Source organism: Lagenorhynchus albirostris, chromosome 20 (assembly GCF_949774975.1).
Source record: "Lagenorhynchus albirostris chromosome 20, mLagAlb1.1, whole genome shotgun sequence".
Classification (NCBI taxonomy): Eukaryota; Metazoa; Chordata; class Mammalia; order Artiodactyla; family Delphinidae; genus Lagenorhynchus; species Lagenorhynchus albirostris.
In genome coordinates this window covers 18,386,105-18,412,548 of record NC_083114.1, presented here as the reverse complement: position 1 = coordinate 18,412,548, position 26,444 = coordinate 18,386,105, and the positions used below count along the sequence as shown (strand labels likewise).

General features: G+C 41.4%; 1 protein-coding gene across 7 annotated transcripts in view; it reads left to right on the top strand.

Moving 5' to 3' along the window:
- MYO1D (myosin ID) overlaps positions 1-26,444 on the top strand; it is a 348,947-nt gene that overhangs the window by 111,181 nt on the left and 211,322 nt on the right. For 6 of the 7 annotated variants that reach the window (XR_009537509.1, XM_060133821.1, XM_060133823.1 and 3 more), the window contains exons 8-14: positions 1,331-1,534; positions 5,789-5,934; positions 6,016-6,130; positions 10,597-10,767; positions 14,307-14,377; positions 17,827-17,901; positions 23,492-23,624. Coding sequence is in view for 6 of the 7 variants with exons in the window: in XM_060133821.1 (XP_059989804.1) it covers positions 1,331-1,534; positions 5,789-5,934; positions 6,016-6,130; positions 10,597-10,767; positions 14,307-14,377; positions 17,827-17,901; positions 23,492-23,624 (915 nt within the window). In the remaining variant the exon portion in view is untranslated. The remainder of the gene's footprint in view (positions 1-1,330; positions 1,535-5,788; positions 5,935-6,015; positions 6,131-10,596; positions 10,768-14,306; positions 14,378-17,826; positions 17,902-23,491; positions 23,625-26,444) is intronic. The other variant, XM_060133826.1, reaches the window with a different exon arrangement.

The window sequence follows — 26,444 nt, the reverse complement described above, 5'->3', positions numbered from 1 at the left end:
TCTAAAGGCATTTGAAACATAGAATCATAGATTTCTAGAACTAGAATTTTGGTGATCTCATTTTATAGACTGGGAATGACTGGATTAAAAGCACATCCAGTTCATTGCAGCCAACACCACGGACCACCCTGGCCCACTTATGCACAGGTTATTTTCCACACATCACACCAACCTTAGAAGTAAAGAACCATCAGTCAGAGTCCTTTCATTACTGTCTATATGATTAGAGACGTTGAAAACATAATGAACATGTAACCTGGTAGTAAATGAGTGACAACATGGATACAAATCTGGAATAAAAACGACCTTTCGCTTTCCTGTGGCGAGATTTAACTCTTAAGTGAATCAGAAATACACAGGACCTATATGAAAAATATTATATAGCAGTATATAAACAATCTCTTAAATGTTCCTGACTAGGAAGACTTTAACATTCTAAATTGTCTCATTCTTTCAACTAGTTTATAAATACGGTGCTACAATAATCCTTCAGAATCCAAAGAGGAATTTTGTTTTTCAGTTGATGTAATGATTCTAGAATTTACCTAGAACAATAAACATGTAAGAAGGTCGAATAAAATGTGTTAGAGTAGTAGGGTAGGAGGAGCAGGGGAGGGGGGCACGACTAATTCCACCAGGTTTAAAATGATAGTAAAAGCCACAGTACTTTAAAACTTGCTGCATAAATTCAGCACCAGAGTAATCAGCAGATTAGTTCATGTGCTGGACACTTGGTAGGTGGCTAATAAGTATTTATTGCTTATTGAATGAGTGGAATATAAACGGACTCAAAAACTTGGTGGGAATTAATATGTAATAAAGGTGATATTTCAAATCAGGAGGAAAAGCTAGACTATTCAATTAATGGTGTCGGAGCAACTAACCATCTGAAAAAATAAAGTTAAATTCTTACTTTACACCACATACCAACATACATTCTGGTGGATGAAAAGCTTAAATGTAAGAATAGCTGTATGAGGAATAGAAGAAAACATTAAATATTCATAAAATCCTCAGAGTAGGAATGATCTAAGTATAACACCAAAGAAAAACCCTGAAGCAAATGATTCATAGATTTGACTACATAAAAATGTAAAATTTCCATCCATCAAAAACATATGCTGAAAATTAAAATATAGATGAGTGTCTGGAGAAGGAAAAATGCATAAAACACTAGGTTTTTATATGTTGATATTAATGTATTTAGGAAAATAGGCGCTCCAAACAAGGTCCCTTGGAATTCTCTCTTAAACTAGCAAATATATCCCTGACATCGTGTTTCAGAATCTCACTGGAAGTGGTGTGTCTTGGTTTTTCTCTTCTGATACAGGGAAATTTAAAGTTTGTAGTGGATGGTGACACGCCTCTGATTGAAAATGGCAGGCTTGTATCTATCATAGCAGAATTGCTGTCCACCAAGACAGACATGGTTGAGAAAGCCCTCCTTTACCGGACGGTGGCTACGGGTCGTGATATCATCGACAAGCAACACACAGAACAGGAAGCCAGCTACGGCAGGGATGCCTTCGCTAAGGTGGGATTTTAAAGGCACTGTGTCTGCCTTGTGAGGGTTCTGGTACCAAAATTTGTAACATCATGGGGAGGAGGTTGTTTCCATACACCACCAGTTCTCTGTGATGCCAGCTGGGTGTCCTACGATTTAACTCGATTCTAAAACTGTCTACCGGAGATAGTATCATAGTATCACATCCCACAGGTTAAGGGCTCAGTCCTGCAAGCCTGTCCCCCAACACACACACACGCGCGCGCGCTTATCACCTGTGCTTCTGACCAACCAGCTATAGATGGGAAGTACCAACAACCTCCTCCTTGGATTCCACTAATTGCTAGAGTGGCTCACAGAACTCAGGGAAACATTTACTTACATTTACCGGTTATTAAAGGATATGATAAAGGATACAGACCAACGGCCAGATGAAGAGATTTACAGGGCAAAGTCTGGGAGGGTCCCGAGAACAGGGGCTTCTGTCCCCATGGAGTTGGCGTCCGTCACCCTCCCAATGTGTGGATGTGTTCGCCAACTGGGAAGCTCCCAAACCCTGTACTTTGGGGATATTATGGAACTCCCTCATGTAGGTACGGTCAATTATTAACTCCATTTCCAGCCCCTCTTCCCTCTCTGGAGGATGAGAGGTGTGACTGGAAATTCCAAGCTTCTAGTCATGGCTTGGTGTTTCTGGTGCCCAGCCCCCAGCTAGGAGCACACTCAGAGTCACCTCCGTAGAGTAAAAATGCTCCTAATGCTTTTATCACTCAGAAATTTACAAGGGTTTTAGGAGCCCCGGGTCAGGGATGGGGTCCAAGACAAATATCAGAAAAGAGATGCTCCCAGTGTTCTTATCGCTTAGGAAACTACAAGGGTTTCAAGAGCTCTGTGCCCGGAACCAGGGGCAGAGACCAGTATATTTTCTATTATCTCACAGCCTGGTGTTGATCTCAGTTTCATTTTTAGTGAAATTCTATGAGGAGGTGTTCAGACGTTCCTGGAAAGTAGGTTAAGCCTTTTGAAACCAGAGTGGTACTTTTTGACCAGCACGGTCTCAGCACCCCATGGCTGTGAGCATCGCTGCCAGAAGCATTCTCAGAAAAGCAGAAGCCGACTAACTGGGGAGCTCAGGGCCCCTCGCTTGCACAGGCCCCTTTTGTGGCCCTTCGTTTTGCTTTCCTCACTCGATAATGCTTCGTGCAAGTCTCCTTCAAGCCAATTGGTAGACCCATTGTTTTAGTGTCTGTGTGGTGATGGGACCATAATTTATTAACCATCCACCTCTTATGTCATTCACCTTGTTCCCTTTTTCTTTGCCACTACAAACACTGCTGCAAATTCTTGTCCATCTTTCCTTACACACCAGTGCTTTATTTCAGTTAGATGGCTTCCCAGGAATGAGCAGGTCAAAGGGCACCCTGATCTGAAGCTTTAAGTGACTGATTTTCTGGGTGTACAGTGATACCTCATTGTTACTTTAGTTTTCATTGCTAGTGTATTTGAGCATCTTTTCCTATTTTTGTAAAGTATTTACATCTGTTCTGAGAATTGCTTGGGTATATGTTTGTACATTTTTCTTTGGGGCTGTTACCTTTTTATTGTCCATTTGTAAGAGCTCATAACTTTAACCTATTGTCTGTTATCCATGTGGCAAATGTTTTATTTTCCCAAGTTTACATTTTCTCTTTTTCTTGTTTTATGGTTTATTAGGTTGCTACATATTCCATTTTTTTTACTCTTGTAAACCTCTTGCTTGGATTTTAGTCTTCAGAGGAATTTGAATTTATCCAAATGCAATGGAGAGTGGCATATTTTAAGCAGAGGCAATGTCATCAAGTTTGAATTTTTAAAATGATGGCTCTGACCTTAGTATGAGAATCTTATGGAGCAGTGGGTAGGGCAAGGGTGGAAGCAAAGAGACCAATTAAGAGGATATTTCAGTAATCCAGGAGGATGATGATAGCAGCTTGGACAGAGAAAGTAGCAGTGGAAATGGGGAAAAGAGGATGATTTGAGACAGACTGTATCTGGAGAATAAAATCCACAGGACCTGTTGTTCTGGGGATGATGGAATCAAAGATAATTTCTGACATGGTCCAACCCACCTCTCCTGTCTCATTTCCTGCCATATTCCAGACTCGTTTCTCCCCTTTACCACATTAGACTTCTCTCAGGCTTACATGTTGTCTTTATCCCTTTATCCTTCCAGCCACAGGGCCTCTGCACGTGCTGTTTCCTCTGCCTGGATTGTTCTTCTCTCCCCTCTCACCTGGTTAACTCTTACCATCCTTCTGATCTCAGCCCACTTTCTCAGAGAAGCCATCTCTGGCCTTTCTGAACACTGAACAGGTTGAAGTCTCCTCACATCCCATGCACCTCATCTGTGCGTGCGTGTGTGCGCGCGTGTGTGTGATTTTCCTTCACTCTACTCCCTGAGCTCCTTGGAGACAGAGACAGTGTTCATGTTACTTGGTACAGTATCTCCCACAAGCTGCACAGAGCAAGTACCCAGCAAACATTTAATGGGTGAATGAATCCCCAAGTTTCTGTTTCTATTTATTTACGGTTAAAAGTTGGGTAGGAAGGACTTCTCTGGTGGCACAGTGGTTGAGAATCTGCCTGACTATGCAGGGGACACGGGTTCAAGCCCTGGTCCGGGAAGATCCCACATGCTGCAGAGCAACAAAGCCCACAACTACTGAGCCTGCGCTCTAGAGCCCGCGAAGCCACAACTGCTGAGCCCGTGAGCCACAACTACTGAATTCTGCACACCTAGAGCCAGTGCTCCTCAACAAGAGAAGCCATTGCAATGAGAAGCCCGCACGATGCAACAAAGAGTAGCCCCCACTCGCCGCAACTAGAGAAAGCCCGTGCGCAGCAACAAGGACCCAGTGCAGCCAAAAATAAAAATAATTAATTAAATTAAAAAAAAAAAGTTGGGTAGGAACAGTTTCAGGAGGTGGGAAGATCAATAGTCCAGACAGGACATAAGTTTGAGACAGCTGTGAGACATCCAAGAGTGTTGTCAGGTAGGCAGTCAGACACGGGAGCCAGGAGCTCAGAGGAGAGGTCTGCATTCAGGTGATACATTTAGGGGTAATATTATATCACCGTTCTTTAATGTTGTATGAAATGACTTAAAGGGGAGGAGATAGGGAGTGAAGAGAAGAGGACTAGGGAGAGCTCCAGCTTTTAGAGATCAGGTAGAGGAGGAGACCTCCTAAAGGCCGCCGAGGAGGGGCAGCCAGTGAAATAAGAGGAAAATTAAGGAAGTGCGGATTCAGGACTTCCCTGCGGGTCCAGTGGTTAAGACTTCACTCTTCCACTGCAGGGGGTGTGGGTTCGATCCCTGGTTGGGGAACTAAGTGCCCGCATGCCACCTGGCATGGCCAAAAACCAACTGACAAACAAGAAAGTGTGATATTACGAATCCCAGAGAGCAGAATGTTTCAAGACAAGAGTAGGAAATTGGGTTGAGTGATGCCGAGTATCTGAGTAAGATGTCCCTGTAGAGGTACAAGAAAGGGTCCATATAGAGGCGCTTGGGGTCCTTGATGAGCCATTTCAATGGAGTCATGAGAGAGAAGTGAAGACTGGAGTGGCTGGAAGCGTAAAGGGGGGAGGGCGAGGGAGGAATGGAGGTGATGTGTATGGATGTGTGTAGGTGAAGAGAGCAGGTTGCTGGAGGGAGATGTTAAGGAGAGGTTTTCTAAAGATGTGACATTGCAGTGCACGTGTGTGTCAGGATGTGAATGTGAGTGTGTGGTGCCTTTGTCCCTGTGTGTGTTTGCGTGTGTATCCTTGTGCGTTGACTGTGTATTTGATTCTCAAGGAATTTGAAATAGTGGCCTTTTGGCTCAGATCTTTATTTAGCATTATACATCAATGTTTATATATTTAGAATCCATAGGGCATAGAACTCATTGATTCTCTGCTTTTTTATAGTTGATGAGATTAAAATAAAGCCATGAAGTGACTTATATGAGGCAGTGGGCAAATTATGGGTCTTAGCAGGGCACAGAAACACACCTAAGGAATGTTGTTGGAATTCAACACATGTAGTGACCCCTAATAATCTTTTAAAACTCCAACCATCATGCTACATCGTATAATTTTTAAACAGATGATCTGCATTTTTCAGCTTAGAGGATTAACAGTTATGCTAAATGGTAAGGAGGAGGTCAATACGAATTTAATTCAATAGGAATTTAAAACATCACAAATCCAAACAGGGGACTCATTTCCAATGGGCAAGAATTTACGATGTCATTTTCATCACAGGCCATATATGAGCGCCTTTTCTGTTGGATTGTTTCTCGCATCAATGATATTATTGAGGTCAAGAACTCTGACACCACCATCCACGGGAAGAACACGGTTATAGGTGTCTTGGATATCTACGGCTTTGAAATCTTCGACAACAACAGGTAAACCGGATAAGGTCCTGAAAACCCTGTTGTTTTTTGTTTGTTTGTTTGTTTGGGCCTAATTGATTCCTTTTCTTGCAGCTTTGAACAATTCTGCATCAATTACTGCAATGAGAAGCTCCAGCAGCTGTTTATTCAGCTGGTCCTGAAGCAAGAACAGGAGGAGTACCAGCGGGAAGGGATCCCCTGGAAGCACGTGAGTGGACGCGTACAGACTGTTCACGATAACGTCAACTCGTAGCATCTTGGGTACCTGCTGGTCTTCTTGGGTGCTTGAAACACCTAAACCTTAGCTTTCCTTTTTAGGATATTGAAATATTACAGTTCATTTTCAGGGCTGATAGGTGGGATTTCTCTAATTTGGTCGGAGTCTGGTTGGTGCCCAGAAAAGGCTGAGTTGAAAATCAGTAAACTTATGTTCACTTTACAGCTGATACCACATAGTTTTTTTGATTCACATCTGTTAGAGTTTAGCATCATTTATAAGTTATTCAGAGCAGCAACTTGTGCCTTCAATTGGCTGAACTTTGCTTCCAAACTGAGTTTCTTCCCCTTCCTCCTTTCTTTTTTTGCTCTTATTTCTCCTTTTTTCTTCTCCTGCTTTGTAAGCCAAGTGGCATTTTATTGTCTTTGGTTAATGAGGTTCATATTCCCTGAAACCCATGCATGAAAACAGGTGTATTAACTTTGATTTCCATTTACTTTTCCTTTGTGTCACACAACAGTTATCACCTCTCTTCTCCTGGCTCTCTGTGAACTTTGTATTTGTCACTAGTCCGATAAGATACAGCCAGACAGTATGATTGATGCAGGGTGCAATACCACAGATCACAGCTAAAAACATGACAGTTAGACCTCCTGTTCACGATAGAAATGGGACCTTGTAATTTTCTTTGAAATTTGTATTTTTAAACAATTTTGAGGACAGACATAAAAAAATCAAAAACTTCTCTTGAGTTTCCGTAAATTTCTGTGTTTATCCTTTTGCCAAATAGTATAGATAATGAAGTCCGTATTTGTATTTTGATATCCAGTGTAAGCAGTAAAAAGCTATTTGAAATGCTGTATTTAAATTACTTTTATATTCCTTCTTCCTACTTTCCATCTCCTCTCATTCAGAAAAAGGAGATACTGGTATGATAACTAGCTTTCCTGCTTCAAATTTCTTCTTTGCCTTCCATCCATCGTGTGTTAAATGTTAGAATACTGTAACAATTTTGTTCAAGTATAGTAGTATGAATTCTACATATTTACAAATAAAGCAAAGGGTGTATTATTACTTTTTAATAGGAACACCTACAGTTTTGATTTAAAGAGTGAAGTCTCATTGCATATTTAAGATGGAATTCAATTCAGTTAAGTTTACACGCAGCTTTCTTAGAACGAATCTGTTGCATAACATAATACACTATTATAGCTGGGGCTTAGGTTTTTATAGCAAACTTAATCATAAAACTTGTTATTCAGATGTGGTTCAGAGATACTGGTCCAAAATATCCTTTAACAATCAGAATATCAAATTCCACAGGCATAGTTGATAAAGGGAAAAGTCAACAGTTGCAGGAGACTATTCCAAGCATCTGAAAAAGGAGCAAAAGCCCTTAAAAACAATTCTTAGTGAAATAAAGCAAGAAAAATGTGACCTAGCGGTAACAGAAAGCTCACTCCAAAATAATAGTTACTGAATACAGCCCGGGTCCCCAAATTAGAATCTCCATTCTGGGCAAGTATTTCCTTTAAAAACCCCAAACTTTAGAACATAGTGATTAATTTAAAAAAAAAATTATTATGGAAAATTTCAAGCACACATAAGAGCAGAGGTCACAATATAATAAACTCCTTGTACCCATCACTCAGCTTTAATAGTTATCAGGGAATTGCCAGTCTTGTGTCATCTGTACCCCACCCACCCCCAGATTATTTTGAAGCAAATCTCAGACATCACATTATTTCATCTGTAAATATTTCAGTGTGTTTCTCTAAAAGATAAAGACTTTTATAAAAAACCATAGGCACGACACCATTATCACACCTAAAAAATTAACAGTAATTCCTTAATGTCATCAAATATGCAGCCAGTGTTCACATTTCACATTTCCTCAATTGTCTTAGAGCTTTTGGTTTTGCCTTTACAGTTTGTTTGAATTTGGATCCAAATAAGTTACTTACGCTGTGATTGGTTGATACGCCTCTTGAACATCCATCGGTTTTCTCCCCTCCCTCCCTCCCTCCCTCCCTCCCTCTCTCTCTCTCTCTCTCTCTCTCTCTCTCTCTCTCTGTTTTCCTTGCAATCTTTTGTTGAGAGAATAAGTCATTTGTTCTTTAGAGTTTCCCACTGTCTGGATTTTGCTAATGGGGTTCCCGAGGTGTCACCTAATCTGTTTCTCTGTTCCTTATATGTCTTGTACATTGGTTATTAGATCTAGAGTCTTGACTGGTGTCGGGATCACCGTCTATTTCATAGGTGGTATGTGAACTTCCACCAAGAGATTCATAATGTCTTGTCTCCCTAATTGATTCGTCTTTACATGATTTTGGTGCCGTAGTTTACAAGTCATTTTTAGGTGCTGAGAACTTGACTCTCAGGCACTAAGCTGCTCTATTTGGAGTGAGGATGGGAGCCCCAGAGCCCTGTGCCCCTGAGCCATCCCCTCTCATCTCTCTTTGTCCCCTGCATCCGCTAAGAAACCTCCTGGGAATACCAGGTTGCTGGAAGAACCTAGTTTGAAACCCACGACTGTAAGCAATGTTTGAAGCCACATTAAACTGTGAACCAGAAGCTGCTGGACTCTCCAGCAAAGACTAATCACTTTTAGTTAGACAGTTGGAATTTGGGGAACTTAATTCTTTTGTTCTTGGCACAAAAGACTTAATCTTTAATTCCATAGTCACAAAGTCTACGATTTCAGCTGTTAATTAATACAGAGTTCCTGCTTTTTGAATATTTTAAGCATATTTTTTCCAAAGATAGAAATAACTTTTCTCCATAACGAGAAATGTAATAAGTGCCCACAATAAAAGTGAATACTTAGACCAGGGCTTCTCCATCTCTGTACTAACATTTTAGACCCGATAACTGTTGTGAGTCTGTCCTGTGCTTTGTAGGATGTTTAGTAGCATCCCTGGCCTCTTCCCACTGGATGCCAGTAGCATTCTACTAGTCACGACCACCTAAAATGTCTCCAGACATTGCCAAATGCCCCTGGGCGGCAGAGTCACCCTCTATTGAGAATCACTGATTTAGACAAACCAGAAAAGTATAAAAAACAAAGTTTGCAGAAAAGCCACCCAGTTTGCAGACTTTCAGTCCATGGAATACAGAGGAGGACTTGCAAGACTAGGGATGGAGCTGAAAGCCACAGACAGACAGCTAGCACGAGCCCTTGGATTTTAAATAGCATTGAACAGGGATCCATGAGACACAGTAATACTCTATTAGTGTGTCTATTAGTATGAGTGTGTCGATCTTACAGAAGGTAGTGGGGACAACTCTCAGTTCAAGTACCTCCTAAGTGAGGTGGGACACATCAACACACAAGACTAAAATGTATAAGCTGCCCATCTTCAAATGAGGTACTACAGCTTTCCTGAGTCAGGGCCATGTGTGCTTTCTGTGTGTATAGTATATGTAGGCTGCAGCTATCAGAATAGACAGGTGTAGAAGAGGATTATTACACAGACCTTGTGTGTGCTGAGGTGGCTAGAGAGCATGCAGTTATTTACAACTTTATTCAGCCTTGTGGAAGCAAATGAAAAGCTTATTCTTATCCTTTACGGATACTTATATCTCAGAATTAAATTTTTTATATCGTACCCTGGAAACCTCTGTTAGACCCATGTGTGCTTTTTAACTTTTGGAAAACTGAAGGAGATACTCTTGGGGATTTTTAGTCAGCCAGGGCCGTGTAACTAAAAATGCAAGTTCTCGGAAACACCTTAACTCCATCAAGTTCAATATCAATGAATAGCTCAAGGTTATTTGTTGGTACTTAGTGGAATCTGGGTCTTGCGGTTAACAGCCAACAGGTTGAGGGTCTGATGAATAAGATTAGGTGCAGGATATGAAGACAGGATTAAAACAAGAGTTAGCGAAGGGAGAAACATTACTTTATAATTTTTGCCTGGAGCTGTACTCATTTAAGACAAAATGTTTTATGATAAAAAGTCCACAGATACATTTTTTAAAATAAATTTATTTATTTGTTTGTTTTTATTTTTGGCTGTGTTGGGTCTTCGTTGCTGGGCACGGGCTTTCTCTTGTGGCGAGCAGGGGCTACTCTTCCTTGCGGTGCGCGGGCTTCTCATTGTCGTGGCCTCTCTTGTTGTGGAGCACGGGCTGTAGAGCGCAGGCTCAGTAGCTGTGGCACACGCACTTAGCTGCTCCTCGACATGTGGGATCTTCCCTGGCCAGGGTTCGAGCCCATGTCCTCTGCATCGGCAGGCGGATGCTCAACCACTGCACCACCAGGGAAGCCCCACAAATACATTTTAAAAAAAACCTCTGTTAGAATGTGTGCTCATTTTAGCGTTATCCCTCATTAGTGTTGTTCACCTCTTTGACGCCAAAGTGACTTAAATTCCTGATACATGTGGAGGCATTGCTGTTGCACCTGTTCCTGGTTTCCGTTCCCTCTGGAATTGCCACTTTGCTGTGTCCTACAGATTGATTACTTCAACAATCAGATCATCGTGGACCTCGTGGAGCAGCAGCACAGGGGCATCATTGCCATCCTGGATGACGCCTGCATGAATGTCGGCAAAGTCACCGATGAGATGTTCCTGGAAGCGCTTAACAGTAAATTGGGCAAACATGGTCATTTTTCCAGCCGAAAGGTAGTGTGTATAATGAGAACTTCCTCTCATTTTGATCATTAAGATTTTCCTCATTGTTTGACAGAATTAAATGACTTTATATGTTGGGTTGAAAGGATGTCCACTCAAGTGAGAAGGACCATAAACATCCATGAAATGATGTATTGCTGTGGATAAATTCTGCCTTTCTTGTTTATAGGATAGCGAGATTGATAGACATCATAATGTCCAGGAGAGGGAGCTCTAGACTATTCAATTTGCTAGAGGTAGGAAAAATGAACATGATTCTTTAGAAAGCATGATGTCATTTATAACCAATAGATACAGAGTCCTTGTTCATGTGCTAGGATTTTGCTCCTGCATCTGATAATTCTGGCACTGAAAATAGCTTTTGTCCTTGACTTTTTACTGTAATCCTCAGTTACAAAAATGTAGTATGTGTTCTCTGCTGTAGTTCTTCTGACTATGTGGCTTTCTTGAAAACAGAGAAATTCTAGCTGAAATCCTAGTGTTACAAGGAAACTCATTCCTTAAATGAATGGTTATCCTTCTTAAGTCCCTATTTTTCACATTCTAAAAATGTTATAAGCAGATCGTATCTCCATGATAGTTGGTGGCAGTCGTGGTTATCCGACATTTGTGCTGTGCCTTGCATATAGTATGTTTGCCGTAATACTTGGCATAGAAGAGACACGCCATCACCCCTAGGTGTTCCCTACAAATGTAGGCTTGTCTAGCAACCATAAACTGAAGGAAAAATAGGCCCCATTCTTCTTCACTTCCAGAAGGAAAGGGGCCAACGTTTCTGCTCCTCCATAATTCCATATAAATCTATGACCCACTGCCACTTTTTAGCATGAATAAATCTGTATTCTGACTTTGTCCCTTCTGAAATTATGTAATCAGAACAGTAAGATTCCCCAACTAACTGGAGAAAGCACAGATCATCAAGAAATAGATTACTGGCTGATATTTATTTTAGACTAGTTTATTTCTAAAATATTCTCCTTGGTCTGTTACTGAGGACTAACTTGTAGCGTGCTGTAAGTCAGCTTTCAGATGCTACAGTCTGATCTTTGACATTAGGGGTCTAGCTAGGGTTATTCCTTCAGTCATTTCCTATTTATAACACAGATACTTCAGTGCGTCTCATTTTCCAGGTACAATCCTGGGTGCTGGGGACAGAGCAGTGAGCCAAGTTAGAAGCCACGTAAATAATTTAGAGTGGTGCTTTTAAAGACGGCATGATTACAGGGCAAATGTCCTGTCTCTGAGGGGTTGGGTATAAATGTCCTTTATAATCACAATTCAGGTTTTGGAGACTCGCCTGGCATTGGTAGACAATCTGTGTTTGTTAAATTCAGTTGAATTGGTCACAATCATACCAAATAGAGCTTATGAAATATTGAATTCCAAACTAAAACAGGCAAGGCTCCACTTTGTTTAAATAAATAACTATGATTCTCATGTGAGAAATCACTTCATTTTGTTATGTTTCACCTTGGCCATTTATACACTCGAATTTATCAACCAAATATTTTGAAACATAATTTCATATTTACAGTAGAAACTGTACGTACGGTACTTTTAAGCAGCTGCTACTGACTTGATAGGAAATGCTAAATAGTAATTTATCTGTGGAGGTGGAATTTTTTTTTTTTTTTTTTTTTTTTTTTAATGTGGGAGCCCAGGTTTTCCCAACTCTCAGACCAGGTGGCTCCTTTCTCCCTCAGCATCCTCCCCCAGACAAATCCTGAGATGGAAGTTTTTTGTGTGTTCTTTTCTGGGATTTTTGCCTAATGAAGGAAAGAAATGAAATAACCAAGCTGTCAGGATATTTCCATCACTATGAGTCTTTCTGTTAAATAAGTGCTATTATTCTGTATGTTAAAGCAGGTATTATCATTGCTATTGGTTATTAATGATTAGCTAGAATTATTGGCAGGTTAAATAAGGAGTTTCTGGCTTATGCTTATTTAGGGGCTAAATTGTTTCTCATGCCTTAAAGTTATCATGGAGAGGCAGGCAGATGATCCAATAAACCATAAAATAACTCGAAAGTATTATTAACATATAAAGTTGAATGATAAATACATAACTTGTATTATTTTTTATAAAGTAAAGAAAAATCTAAAAACTTCTGTGTTTAGATCAGTTAAGACTTTGCAGTATCCAAATGTAAGAATATTCAATTATAATAGTATAGATATCTCTTGGGTCCTTTTCCTTTGGGCATTTGATAAGTAAAAGGGTTTTGTAAAAGTGGTTAATAAGAGAGAGAGAAGGAAAGAGGAATTAAACGAGACCCCTCTGAATGTTAGACACTTTGGTCTCCATAGTTCATTTAACCTCCAGACCAACTCTCTGAAATAAGTGATTACTAAAGGAAACAGAGCAAGTAGGTGGGAGAGCCAAGATTGGAACCTCAGAAGTCTGACACTGACTTCCTATAATTATTCATTTGTTGAATTAATAGGCTAATTATTCCTTTAATAATCTAGACATCCACATAGAACCCAGCAGCCTGGTTAGGGTTGTTTGTTGTCTGACACTACAAGTCAAGTGGTGTTTGTATGTAACTGCACTCGATGCTTAGGGATTCTTAGACGTCTGCTTTTGAATCTGTAGGACATCAAGTGATCCTTCACAGGGCGGTCAAAGAATCTAGGTGCTACTGTAATAAGGAAATTGCAGAAAGTTGTAGAGACCCAGGGCTATATAAAAACTGCCTTCCCATAAAGTTCCTCTTCAGTGAGAAACAGCCGCAGAAGGTTGATCTGGGAAGCGATAGACCTGGAGTCCCGGCTTAGCAGAAGACAGGTGAGCCAGGTTGTTGTGTACATAGGAGAGTACAGACATTGCATTCAGTCTCAGGAATCCTTCCCAGAGCTACCACTTACCAGCTGGACCTTGGGCCCGTTACCTCATCTCTTTGAACCTTAGTTTCCATGTATGTAAAAGAGAGCCCATAATACTTAGTTTAGATGTCAGTTGTGAGTATGGAATGAGATGTCCATGCCTAGGAGATAGCAAACCCTCAATATGGTCCTCTTTAAGTGGGACATGGAGGAGAAAGAGACTCTGTCAGTCAAGGTAGGCTGGGCTGTGTTAAGATAGCAGCCAAGATTTAAGTGTCATAGACAATAGAGGTCTGGTTCCCTCCCAGGGAACCAGACTTCTTCCATCTTCTGGCTCTTCCAGCCCCTGGGGACTATCCTTCTCTGCATCCAACTAGTGGGAGGTGAAAAGAAAGTACAGAGGAGAATCACCCACTTCTTACCTGCTTTAGCCTTGAACAGCCTCAGCTCACTTGAACTCACCTTCCATCATCCAGAACTTGGTCCCTCGGCCAAGAAATGAAGTCTGACTATGTGGACTTCTGGTGAAAGTTCTCAGTCTTTACCACATTTGCCAAATTAAATCAAGCCCCACTCAGTGTGATTTCCTTCCTAATGATATCGTGATTTGTGACATGATTATCCTCTCCTATTAAGTTGGAATATATTTTCAGGAAAGAGAGAATGTCTGTTTTCAAGATCATCCCCTTCTTGATTTCTTAGCTCTGCGCCTCGGACAAAATCCTGGAGTTTGATCGAGATTTTCGAATTCGACATTATGCAGGTGACGTGGTGTGAGTATCTTACTTTGGTACCCGATGTGCTGATTTGCATGCAGCCTCGCTTCAGAAAATATAGTCAAGGAAAATGGAAATTGCTTTTCGTATTCATTTGCATTTTCCAGCCATTTCATATGCCAGTATATTTTAATTTCTTCACTTAAAACATTGCCATAGCTTCATTCATCCCTTGCTTTTCAAACATTTATAGAAGACACACCACATGACCATACACAGTTCCTGGCATTGTTGGCACTCAGTCAGAATCAGCTGATGGTTAAATAAACCATGGAAGTATGTTAAGAACTGGGATAGAAAGGTGGGTAATATGGGCCGTGCCCTGAAGAAGCTAACAGTTTAGTGGAGGATACAGGCAGAATACATGATAAGTCGTTATAATGGAGAACAGAAAGGGTTAAATTGGAGACACGCAAGGCATTATGGGAACACTGAGGAGGAGTAATTAACCCAGAGTGAGGAGTGTGGCCAAGCCTTGTAGGAAGTGATGTCCCAGCTGAGTCCTAGAAGTAAAAGAGGCTTAGTCAGAAGACAGAATTAGGAAGAGAAGAGTAAGAGAGGGCATTCCAAGCAGAAGAGATAGCAGGCCTGCAGTCCCAGAGGTGAAAGTCACCATTGTACATAAAGAACTACTAGTGGTTGGGTAACTATATGAGCAAAAACCAGTTTACCATATGAATTTTCAAGTGTTATTTGAAAAAGTGAAATTCTCACAAGCTACATTTTCTGATTATAATACAATAAAAGTAGAAATTGGGGAAGAAAATGGAACTAAAAAAATATAACCACCTTAGTATTTTCATTTCCTAGGGCTGCTGTAACAAATGACCACAAATTGGTGACGTAAAACAGTAGAAATTTATTCTTTCACAGTTCTGGAGGCCAGAAGTTAGAAATCTAGGAGTCAGCAGGGCCACACTCTGGAGGCTTTAGAGGATTGTTCCTTGCTTTCTCCAGCGTCTGGTGGCTGCCAGCATTCCTTGGTTCGCGGCTGCATCACTCCAGTCTCTGCCTCTGTGGTCACACTGCCTCTTCCTCTTCAGGGTGTCTGTGTTAAATCTGCCTCTGTCTTAAAACTACACTTGTGATGGCATTTAAGGCCCACCTGAATACACGGGATGAATTTCTCCTCCCAAGGTCCTTAACGTAATCACATCTTTTACCATATAAGGTGACATTCGCAGGTTCCACGGAATTTGACATGGTTGTCTTTCAAAGGTGGCATTTTCCAGTCTGCTACACTTACTATGTTTTGCCCACCCAACACTGCTTACTATCTTGTTTTTGTTTGAAGTCCCCTCTTTTCCTTTCTGCTTATTTTTTACATTAGGAATTCTATTCATGTAACCCATTACAGGAAGAAATTAAACAACAACAGAAAGCAAACGATCGTCTCTATAGATGCCAAAAAGACATTTGAGGAAATTTTAATAGCTGTTCCTGATTCAAATTAAAACTCTAGAATCATAAAATAAAATGGCTCAAAATTATCATCCCCCCTCTGTCAAACTAGCCGTTAGTGCTGGGATGGCGCCATTACCCGCTTTTTTTGGTGCCATTTCCAGGTTCCAGAATACTGAAGAGGGAAGATCCAGTACCACGCAGATACCTGCCTCTGAAAATCCAGGCCTCACTTATAGGGTACTTTTTATACAGCCCAGGTTGGCATAACTGCAGAGCTGGACAGAGGCCTTAGGGAACATGCAGGGCATGAAGAAATTTATGCAGAGTGTGTAAAATTCTTACCCAAGGTCACACAGCAAGTTTATGGAACAGCTGAGACAGTAACTAGGCTTTCAGACTCGCAGTCCAGAAAGCTAGGCAGCCCCGCAGAGGAATATTTGATGCCTCAGACTTACCCTCCTCTTCTTAAGCTCTTCTTAACCCTTTTTCAGATTTTTGCTGGGTATCTTCTGTGAGCACAATACTTTATAAAGTATGGTCCCTGCCCACAAAGAGCTTTCCATGTAAGATGCATACATACATACGTGGTTGTGTGCATGTATTTATTAACACACACTCCCATATATATATACACATACACACATTTATATGCATACACTGATACAGCAAAAGATGGCTGAACATAATTGCCATATGAGTAATAATGTGTTGTCAGAATTCAGAATAAGCAAATGATATAATACTTCTAACTGTGTGTGGTAAACCCAGGAAGGCAGATGCTGGTCCTTGGGTGCTAGGAATTATTTTTATAGGAAAAAGGGGAAAGGAGGCTAAAAATATTTAGGAAGTAGTAACTAGGCCCATTTGACTGGAGTGTATCCTTTGGTGGCATAGAGAAGTAGAAACGCCTAGAAAAGTAGATTGAGATCAAATCATAATGAGTCTTAAAGGCCAAAATAAGGAGTTTGAAGTTTGAATTGTATGGGTCCAGTGATAGATGAAGAGTCAGGTGACTTCAAGGGCTCAGTCAGAAGAGACTTGCAGGTATTAGGAAGAAGACCGAGGTTGGAGGACGCAAGGAACTAATTTTGGACCTGATGGCCTTAAAGTATGCCCACGGGCAGCACAGCCCGAAGGAACGTTCTTGCAGAAGTAGACATGTAAGGCTGGAACATTGGTGCGAGGTCAGGGTTCAATGCGATTGACAAGGAAGACGATACAGTCAGGCAAGAAAGGAGAGCTGGAAGCAGTGGCTGCCTCTGTAGGGTTGCTACTTACCCAGCCTCCTCTCAGCCTGCTGTACTCATGTAGAGCCCTCCCTTCCTGTTATCCCCCCCTCATCCCCCAGTGTTCTCCCTCTAGAGCCATGCCAGTCACCGCAGCAGAGCAACCCCCATTCCTACCTTTGTCACCAGCTGCAATCTTTGCTGGACCTTCAAGACGTTGCTCGCGTTCCTTTCTCCAAACCATGGACACTGACCTTTTCACTTCCTCTTGAGCACTCCTCGCATGTGCCTGCTCCCGCCCTTTCATTTAATCGGTTTCCCTGTGTGATCTGCCTTCCTCTTTCTCTTCTGCTTATCCAAATCTTACCATCCTTTGCAGTTCTTCTTGGATTCTTTTCTCCCACCCTGAGCACAGTGAGCAAGCCTTAGGCAAGTCATTTGACCTCCCTACGGATGAGACTGTTAGATCCTGTACGTTGCCGTTTTGCTTTTATCTTAGGAATGCTGGATGATAAATACAGCTGTCTTTTTAAAAGTCATCGTCTTGAGGTAAGCAACAAACCAGTAGAGAATGATGATCTTAATCATAATGATGACACTGATGTTTGCTCTCCTTTTGAGGACTAGAAACAGCACCCACTCTGTACAGGAGGTGAATTTGTTATTCTTTAACCCAGCACTGGGTGGACAGTATTAGCTTTATAGATGATTGGTTGCATAATTTAACTGTGGAAAGGCGTGTAGACTTCTAGAAAAGCTGAAAAGTGGCTCTCGCTTGGTGAATAATGTGTTTTCTTTTTCTTTTTTCTCAACTAGCTATTCTGTCATTGGTTTTATTGACAAAAACAAAGACACTTTATTTCAAGATTTCAAGCGCCTCATGTATAACAGGTAGGATTGAAATTTTATTATTTGTCTTTATGTTAAGCTCTTTGACATGTATATTACATAATATGTATGCACATTATTTTATGTGACAATTTTAAGAGTTTCTGGTAATTTTTCTAGTTCTGCTTGATCGTACTTAATGAGTGAAATAATATATTACTTTATGATGATAAAATCTGTAAACTTAGGGCAGGAACCCTGTTACTAATATGATGTTCCTTGATTTCCCTTGGGTCGCCTCAGTTTCTCTGTTCATTGCCGCCATCCTCCAACACCCCCGCCAGTGTACGCAGCAGTCCCCCGGCCAGGCCAGTGGCCATGGGAGAGTGTCAAATAACCTCTGGCCCAGCCGAAAGCTTTACATACTCAGATTCCCACTGTAGTGTCTTTGTAGTGTCTCCAGCCAAGCGACCACCCTAATATCAGAGTGGCTGTGGTGTCAGTGGTGATAGATCCTGAGTGGTCAGAATCTTCTCACAATCCAAGAAAATGGGAAAGATCTGTGGAGAAATAAAACCAGGCAGAGGAGAGCAAGTTCACACCCAGTACGGATACCTTGGAAAGAAGGCCTACGAAGAAGAGAAGCTTCCTAGCCAGCTGCTCCTTTTGGATTAAAGTGTTGTCGCTCATGTATTAAGTCTACTCAGCCTGTTGGTCAGTAGTTCAGACAAGGTATATGGCGCACCTCTGAGCTACACTTTCTTCTGTGCTCTTGGGGTACAAAGCCCCTGCCCTCCTGAGGTCTTTTATTCTAGTGGAGATGACAGTTAATAAAACAATAAAACAACGAACTTTCAGGTGGTAACAGGTGCTGTGAAGAAAAGTAAAGTAGGTGAGAGATTGAAGGGTACAGACCAGGAAGGGCCGGGGAGGCATTACAGGTAGGGTGGTCGGAAAAGGCTTCTTAAAAGAGGGGTCATTTGAGCTGAGACCTGAGTGAAGTGAGAGCGTGAACCATGAACATGGCGGGCAAGAGAGGGAGAGCATTCAGGCAGAGAGAAGGGCTAGTTCACCAAGGCATTAAGGTGGGAACGAGCTTGGGTGTGTTGAGGACGGGAGGAAGGCCAGTGTGGCTGAAATCAGTGAGGGGAGGGGAGAGCGATTGGGAATGACTGCAGAGAGGTCCACAGGGCCCAGCTCATGAAGAGTCCATGAGCCAAGCATGATGGGAAGCCATTGGAATGGATGATGTGATATGATCTCTATTTTAAAGAAATCATTGGAGCCGCTGTGTAAAACCCAGACTGTAAAGGGCAAGAGTAGACATGCAGAGACCAAGTAGGAGGCTCGTTTAGTGATCCAGGCTGAGGCATGGATGGGGTTACAGAGATGATGAGAAGTGGTCTGAGTGGGTGATGTTTTGAAAGTGGAGCCAGCAAGACTTGCTGATGGATAGGGTGTGTGATGTGAGAAAAACAGAAATCAAAGACGATGCCTGAGCAATGGGGAAGGGATGCTTGATTGTGGGAAAGACAAGAGGAGGCGCTCATTTTGGGGGGAAATCAAGAGTTTCGTTTTGGATATGTTTTGTCGGAGGTGCGTTTTGGGCATCCAGTTGAAAATGCCAAATAGGCGATTGTTTGTGTGCATTTAGAGCTCAGAGTAAAGGCGGGACTAGAGATGTAAGTTCATGGTCACCAGTCTGTTGATAGTATTTAAAGCCATAGTCCTGGGTGAGTTTGTCTAGGGTGAGCAGAGAGAAAAAATAAAAGAGAGAAGAGGTTGGTTGAAAGATGAATCCCTGAGATACTCTACCATTTCGAGTCAAGCAAGGAAAGAGGAACTAGCAAAGGAAACTGAGAGCACGCCTGTGAGTTAGGAAGAAAGCCAGGAATCTGGTGTCAGGGAGGCCAGGTCAAGTAAAAAAGATAAACTGTGTCAAACACTGTCAAGAGCAGAGTCCTATGAGGACCAAGATTCACCATTGGATTTGCAAACATGAAGGTCATTGGGACCCTGACAACACTGGCTTCAGTAGAGTCGTGAAGGCAAGATGTCTGACGGAAGCGGGCGCAAGAGAATGCAGAAAATGAGAATGTGGAGAAAGTGTGTTTCAACAGTTCTTTCAAGAGGTTTTGGTATAAAATGGTTCATCTGTATGGATGAAGCCTCCAAGAGCAGAGATGGAGCCGTCACCACTAGAAAGTCACAGAGATGTGGGAATGTGAGAGGGGACCCATGTAAGGGCTGGTTTGGGGAGAAGAGAGTTTCAGAAAGAAGTTTCAATGCTCGGTTTATCAGGTAAGATGCACCCATTTTGAGAGAGAAATCAAAGAGTCTGGCGTTGCTCTGTGTGTAGAAAATGTCAAAAAGTCAAATCGGAAAAACGGCCTCAGTCGGCCAGTGACAAAGTCAGGGTGTGTTGCCCGGGGAAGGCAGCAGGCTGTGTACCAGGAGGCTGCACAGGGTGGCATTGGTTACCTTCTTGAATTATCACAGCCCAGAGGTGCAGCTCACAGAGAACAGCTGCACCTTCTAGTGGTGGATTCACGTAACCCCCAGCTCACAGGACCAATGCAGAAACAGACCAGCGAGCAGGTTTATTTCCAGTGGACAATCTAACGGTCTCATGGTATGGAACACTTGCATGGGGATAACAGGCTCTTCTTCCCTATTGGAAAACCTGCCTGGGAAGTCAAACAGAACTCTGTTAACTGAGCGTGAAAAATATCACCTATAGAATGCTTAATTGCTTGGTAAGCCTGGAATCAGAACAAAGGAACTTAGATAAATCCAACAATTAAGGGCATCAGTCTAAGATGAATCCATTTCACAACAGGGATGGTCTTGCCAAAGGTATAAAAACATTTAAAAGTCTGTTCATTGCAACTTGTATATATCTCCGTAGTAGGAAAGGCCTTGCCAGGGGGATGGAAAGTCTTGCAATTATTTTGGTTAAAACCATCCTTCTAGATGGTGTTTAGATGGGCTACCTTTGCCTTTTCGATGCTTCCATGGCTAAATGACCTTTCCAAATTCAATCCTTTCTTTCTTTATATCTGTTTAAAGAGTAATCCCTGGACCTCTAGTTCTGTAGAGTATCCGTGCATGTGTGCAGCACATGCATGTGTGTGTATATATAAAGGGAAGGAGGCAAGGAGCAAGCAGGTGGCATGCGAGGTGCACAGATCGCTCTTTACCACTCTCTCGTTAGCCAGCTAAGTTCCGCCTTATCTGTTATATGTACTGGGTTTCTGGATAAATGAGCTTCCCTTTTAAGGGAAAGTTTCTTTTAAATAAGTTTGAAAAGTATCTTGACTTACTGGCCTGAAAGTTCTTTTTCTTTAAAACAATTGTATGTGTCTGTTTTGATTCATTATGCATCAGTTCTACTGTTTAATAGTGTAATAATAATAAACATTTTATTTCCTTCATTCTCAACATTCCCCCCTCCCTTCACTTACAAGGTAGTGTCTGAAACAAGACCGAAAGGGAGTAAGGTGCAACTGAGGGCAGAAAAGCCAGTGATTTTCTGTCTTTGATGTGCATCAGGATTTTCAAAGTGCACACGCTCTAGTTTCTGGAAATTCTATTCCAGAGGTGTTAGGAAGGCATCCAGGCATTGTGGGCACTAAAGGTTGAGAACCATTGCCTCAAGTTCTCTCTCTGCTAAAGATTGAAATGGAAAAGTTAAGGAAAAGCAATAAACATTTATGTGGTCTTTTTTTTTTTTTTTTTTGCTGCTGTACGCAGGCCTCTCACTGCTGTGGCCTCTCCCGTTGTGGAGCACAGGCTCCGGACGCGCAGGCTCAGCGGCCATGGCTCACGGGCCCAGCCGCTCCGCGGCATGTGGGATCTTCCCAGGCCGGGGCACGAACCTGTGTCCCCCGCATCGGCAGGCGGACTCTCAACCACTGCGCCACCAGGGAAGCCCTATGTGGTCATTTTTATTGATACGTGTATCATTGGAAAATTATGGAATAGGAGTAGAAGGTAATAAAACTGGGTCCATGAACCACAGATCATGCATTATTTTATAGCCACTTTTTTTTTTTTTTTTTTTTTGGCGGTACGCGGGCCTCTCACTGTTGTGGCCTCTCCCGCCGCGGAGCACAGGCTCTGGACGCGCAGGCTCAGTGACCATGGCTCACAGGCCCAGCCGCTCCGCGGCATGTGGGATCTTCCCAGACCGGGGCACGAACCCGTGTCCCCTGCATCGGCAGGCGGACTCTCAACCACTGCGCCACCAGGGAAGCCCTATAGCCACTTTTGATGGTAGTTGTCCCAGCTTGCTGGCAATGGCGAGGGTTAGGACTGTTTTTCTTTTTCTGCCTTCATTCACAGACACAGTCAGTCTTCACCTCACCGTTTATCTTCCTCACTCTTGTCATCCATTCTGGCAGTTTGCTGCTATTATTTAGAGCCTTTTTGTACAGAAATTTACTAGGTGTTTGGGGAACCAACTCAATTTTCTCAGTTTTATATCAGGAAAAGAAAAGTGGGCAAAATGATGGCAGCAGTAAAGACAGAAAAAAAAAAAATCCATGTTAGGTCTTTTCTATTCTCAATCCCCAATTAAAAGAAAAAAGAAATTCTGACGAGAGAAAAGTTTCCAGGATGCAAGCAACATTTCGAGTTCCAATTACTTTAAAATCAAAAGCACCCAATGTTGTGTTCGTTTCAGGTGTACAGCAAAGTGAATCAGTTACACATGTACATACATCTACTCTTTTTTAGGTTCTTTTCCCATATGGGTCATTACAGAGTATTGATTAGAGTTCCCTGTGCTATACAGTAGCTCCTTATTAGTTATCTGTTTTATATATAGTAGTGCGTATATGTCAGTCCCAACGCAACATTGTAAATCAACTATACTCTAATAAAAATTTTTAAAAAATCAAAAGCACCCAAAATGAAACAGGAAGAAAATCAGAGCCGAGACCACTGTACATGTTTATAAAAATGTCTCCACTGAGGCAAATAAAGAATACAGTATATCATTTTTAGCCTGAAAACTGGCCTCAAGTAACTTTAAGAATTGGATTGCAGCCGTCTTAGTGTCACATCAATAAAATATTGTAACTGCCGGTGCTACCTATAAATGTGTTCATAATTCAGCTGCAGTAAAGGGATTTACTAGATGACAATGTAAAAGTGGTTATTTTCTATTCCTATCTGTGTTTTTTGAAAGACCTGGCTTTCTGTGACCTATACTGTATGAATATTTGTTTCAATTAAAAGATGCTTTCTCTTTCATGACTTCTGCCCATGACATTGAGGATTGTTTTCCTACTAGTGGTTTGTTCTCATTCTTTTAACGACCGCCAAAACCATTTTATTTTAGGTATATGGTATCAGAGCTATGCAACCATTTGAGGATCCTGCATAATAATAACATCGAGGTCACGTTAAAGAAGTTTAAAGAATTTTTCAAATGTGGTCTCGTTTGGACACATCTCACTCTGTGGTGCAGTATCTGTAATTATACTCTCAGCCTAATTTTCTGGATGGAATCATTTTTCCAATCAGGGCTTGTGAGTTCTGTCTGCAATGCAATCGTGGCTCCCAGGATACAGTTCAACAGGATTGCTTAGCAATTCATATTCAGCTTATATGAATGTAGCATTCAAACCACTCTTTCTGTGCTTCTCAGTTCAAATCCCGTGCTGAAGAATATGTGGCCCGAAGGCAAACTGAGCATTACAGAGGTGACCAAGAGACCTCTGACTGCCGCCACCTTATTTAAGAATTCTATGATTGCTTTAGTAGACAACCTTGCATCAAAGGTAATTACTGTCTTTTTTAAATATCCATTTCATTTCATAGATTCCCTCTTGATGTATGTTATAGAGAATGTGTGTGTGCTTTACTTGGTAGGTGATTATAGTAAATCAAATTGAAGAACATATTGAAAGTGAGTGTTACAATAGAATTCTTAATCCTGTTTTGTTTGTTTTTTAACATGGCTTGGTAAAACAGTTGTTTGTGTCCCAGATGAAATGCTCTTCTTAAATTTGGGCCTTTTATCCTACTGTAGTCATTAATGGGAAAGTCTTAGTCAGATCTTTAAAAAAAAAAAAAAAGCAGTATACTACAGGTATAGTATATGCCTGACAAAATAAACTTCAGCCCTGTGCTGAAGACAGGGCCTGGCTTAAAAAAAAAAATCTTGAAATAAATTGTAACATATACCGTCTTTCTGTTGTATCTGAATACAACATGACCAGATAGAGGTTTAAGAGGAAGTTTAGTATTTAAGTATTGTCCTTAGGGTGTTTTAAATAGATGTATTTAAATAGATGTATATAAAAAAAAAGATGTATTATTGGCAGTTATTTCTGCTTTTTATTGTTCCTTTGAGGTCTAATACTGTTTGATAACTTCAGTCTGGGATTTTTTTTCCCCTTAAAGAACAGATTTCTACTCTTAACTGCTGCTGTTGACAAGTTTGATAAATTAGGCAGCATTCTGGGACTCATTATTTTTAGTGCCTTCATTTTTATCTTTCTCTTCTGGTGCTTTTCCAGTATATTTTTTCTTCTTCATTTTTAACTTTTTTTTTTTTTAAATCAACTTCCTCTCTAAAAATTTAAATCTATATTATTTTTGGTTACTTCCCTGTGGATAAATTAGGCAAATGCCACAAGAACACATCTATTCAGTAGCTTTCTATTCTTTTCGTCAGGATTCTTTGCCCCCAGGTGACAACAGATAAGCACAGTGTGTAGGCTTGTATAATCAAAAATCCAGAAAGGCAGGGGAGGGGTAAGGACACAGGAGCATAGACTAGAATACCCTTAGGGCCCCTCCTCTTGTCCCTCAGCTTCTCTCTGCATGTCAGCTTCAACCTCTCTCATCCAGCAAGAAGGAAAGTGAACCTAGAAGGAGAGCATGGGACACAAGAAACAGAGTTGAACACAGAATTTTATAAAATGTATTTTATACAATACATTAATCATAAATATATTGTTTATAAAACATATTCGATTTGTTCAATTAACTAGAAAAGAATCACTTTTGTTTTCTAAATTTGGTAGTCAAATGTGAATTTTTAAATAAAAATTCTAGAACCATCTATAATTTCTGTATGGCCAGTTGCGTTCAGCTACTAAACAACTGAACACTCCCTCCCCAAATTAGTGGCTTAAACAAGAGAGACAGGGCTTCCCTGGTGGCGCAGTGGTTGAGAGTCCGCCTGCCGATGCGGGGGACACGGGTTCGTGCCCCAGTCCGGGAAGATCCCACATGCCCCGGAGCGGCTGGGCCCGTGAGCCATGGCCGCTGAGCCTGCGCGTCCAGAGCCTGTGCTCCGCAACGGGAGAGGCCACAACAGTGAGAGGCCCGCGTACCGCAAAAAAAAAAAAAAAAAGAGAGAGACATTTATTTCTCTCTCTGTAAATGAAGTACAGGAGAAGTTATCCCAGCACTGCTATAGCAGCTCTAAGGTTATTAGAGACAAGTTCCTTCTGTCTTTCTGCTCTACCATCCTAGTGCTTGGCATCCCTTCTCCGGGTCCAAGATGGCAATTGGAGCCTCTTCCCTTTTAAAGAGACTTCCTGGAAGTCTCATATAGCACTTTAGCGACATCTCATTTGCTGTACCTAGTTGCCGAGGAAGCTGGGAAGTGCCTTTTTATTCTGGTCAGCAGTGCACCCAGCTAGAAGTAAGTTTTCTGTTTTGAAGTAGGAAAAAAAGTTACCGTGTGTGAGGTAGGCAACGAGTCTAACAGTCTCTGCTACAGCTCCCCAGGCTGTGTGAGGTGGGGGAACGAGGGAGAGAGTAGGGACAAGCAAAAGAATAGAGACAACCTATCAGTCTAATAGAAGACAGGAAGGTGGGCAGGGCAGAAACAAAGGAAAAATGTTACATTTAGAAAATACATACATGATAGAAATAAATCTAATTAATTGGTACTCACCATAAATGTAAATAGACTAAACAGACTGGATAGGTGGAAAATCCAGGTACAGGCATATCTTGTTTTATTGCAATTCACAGATAGTGCGTCATTTTTTACACATTGAAGTTTTGTGGCAACCCTGCAACAAGTAAGTTTACCAGCAGCATTTTCCCAGCAGCATTTTCTCACTTGTATCTCTGTGTCACAGTTTGGTAATTCTTGCAGTATTTCCAACATTTTCTTTATTGTTGTATTTGCTATGGTGATCTGTGACCAGTGCTCTTTGATGATCTATGACTCGCTGAAGGCTTAGGTGATGGTTAGCGTTTTTTAGCAATAAAGTATTTTTAATTCAGGTGTTGTTTTTTTTTAGGCATAATTCTATTGCACACTTAATAGACTATAGTGTCATGTAAACATAACTTTTATATGCACTGGTAAACCAGAAAATTCGTGTGACTTAGCCTATTGCAGTATTCATGTTATTGCCATGGTCTAGAACTGAATCTGCAGTAACACCAAGGTTTTGCCATGTTGTTTATAGGAGCTACCTAGTTGACACTATGCAGAAAGATTAAGAACAAAAAGGTGGGTAAAGATATATCAAGCCCCCCCAAAAAAAAACCTGGTGAAAGCAATATTAATGTGAAAAAACATAGAACTTAAGGGAAAAAAGTTATTATTACAGATAAAGAGACTATCATAA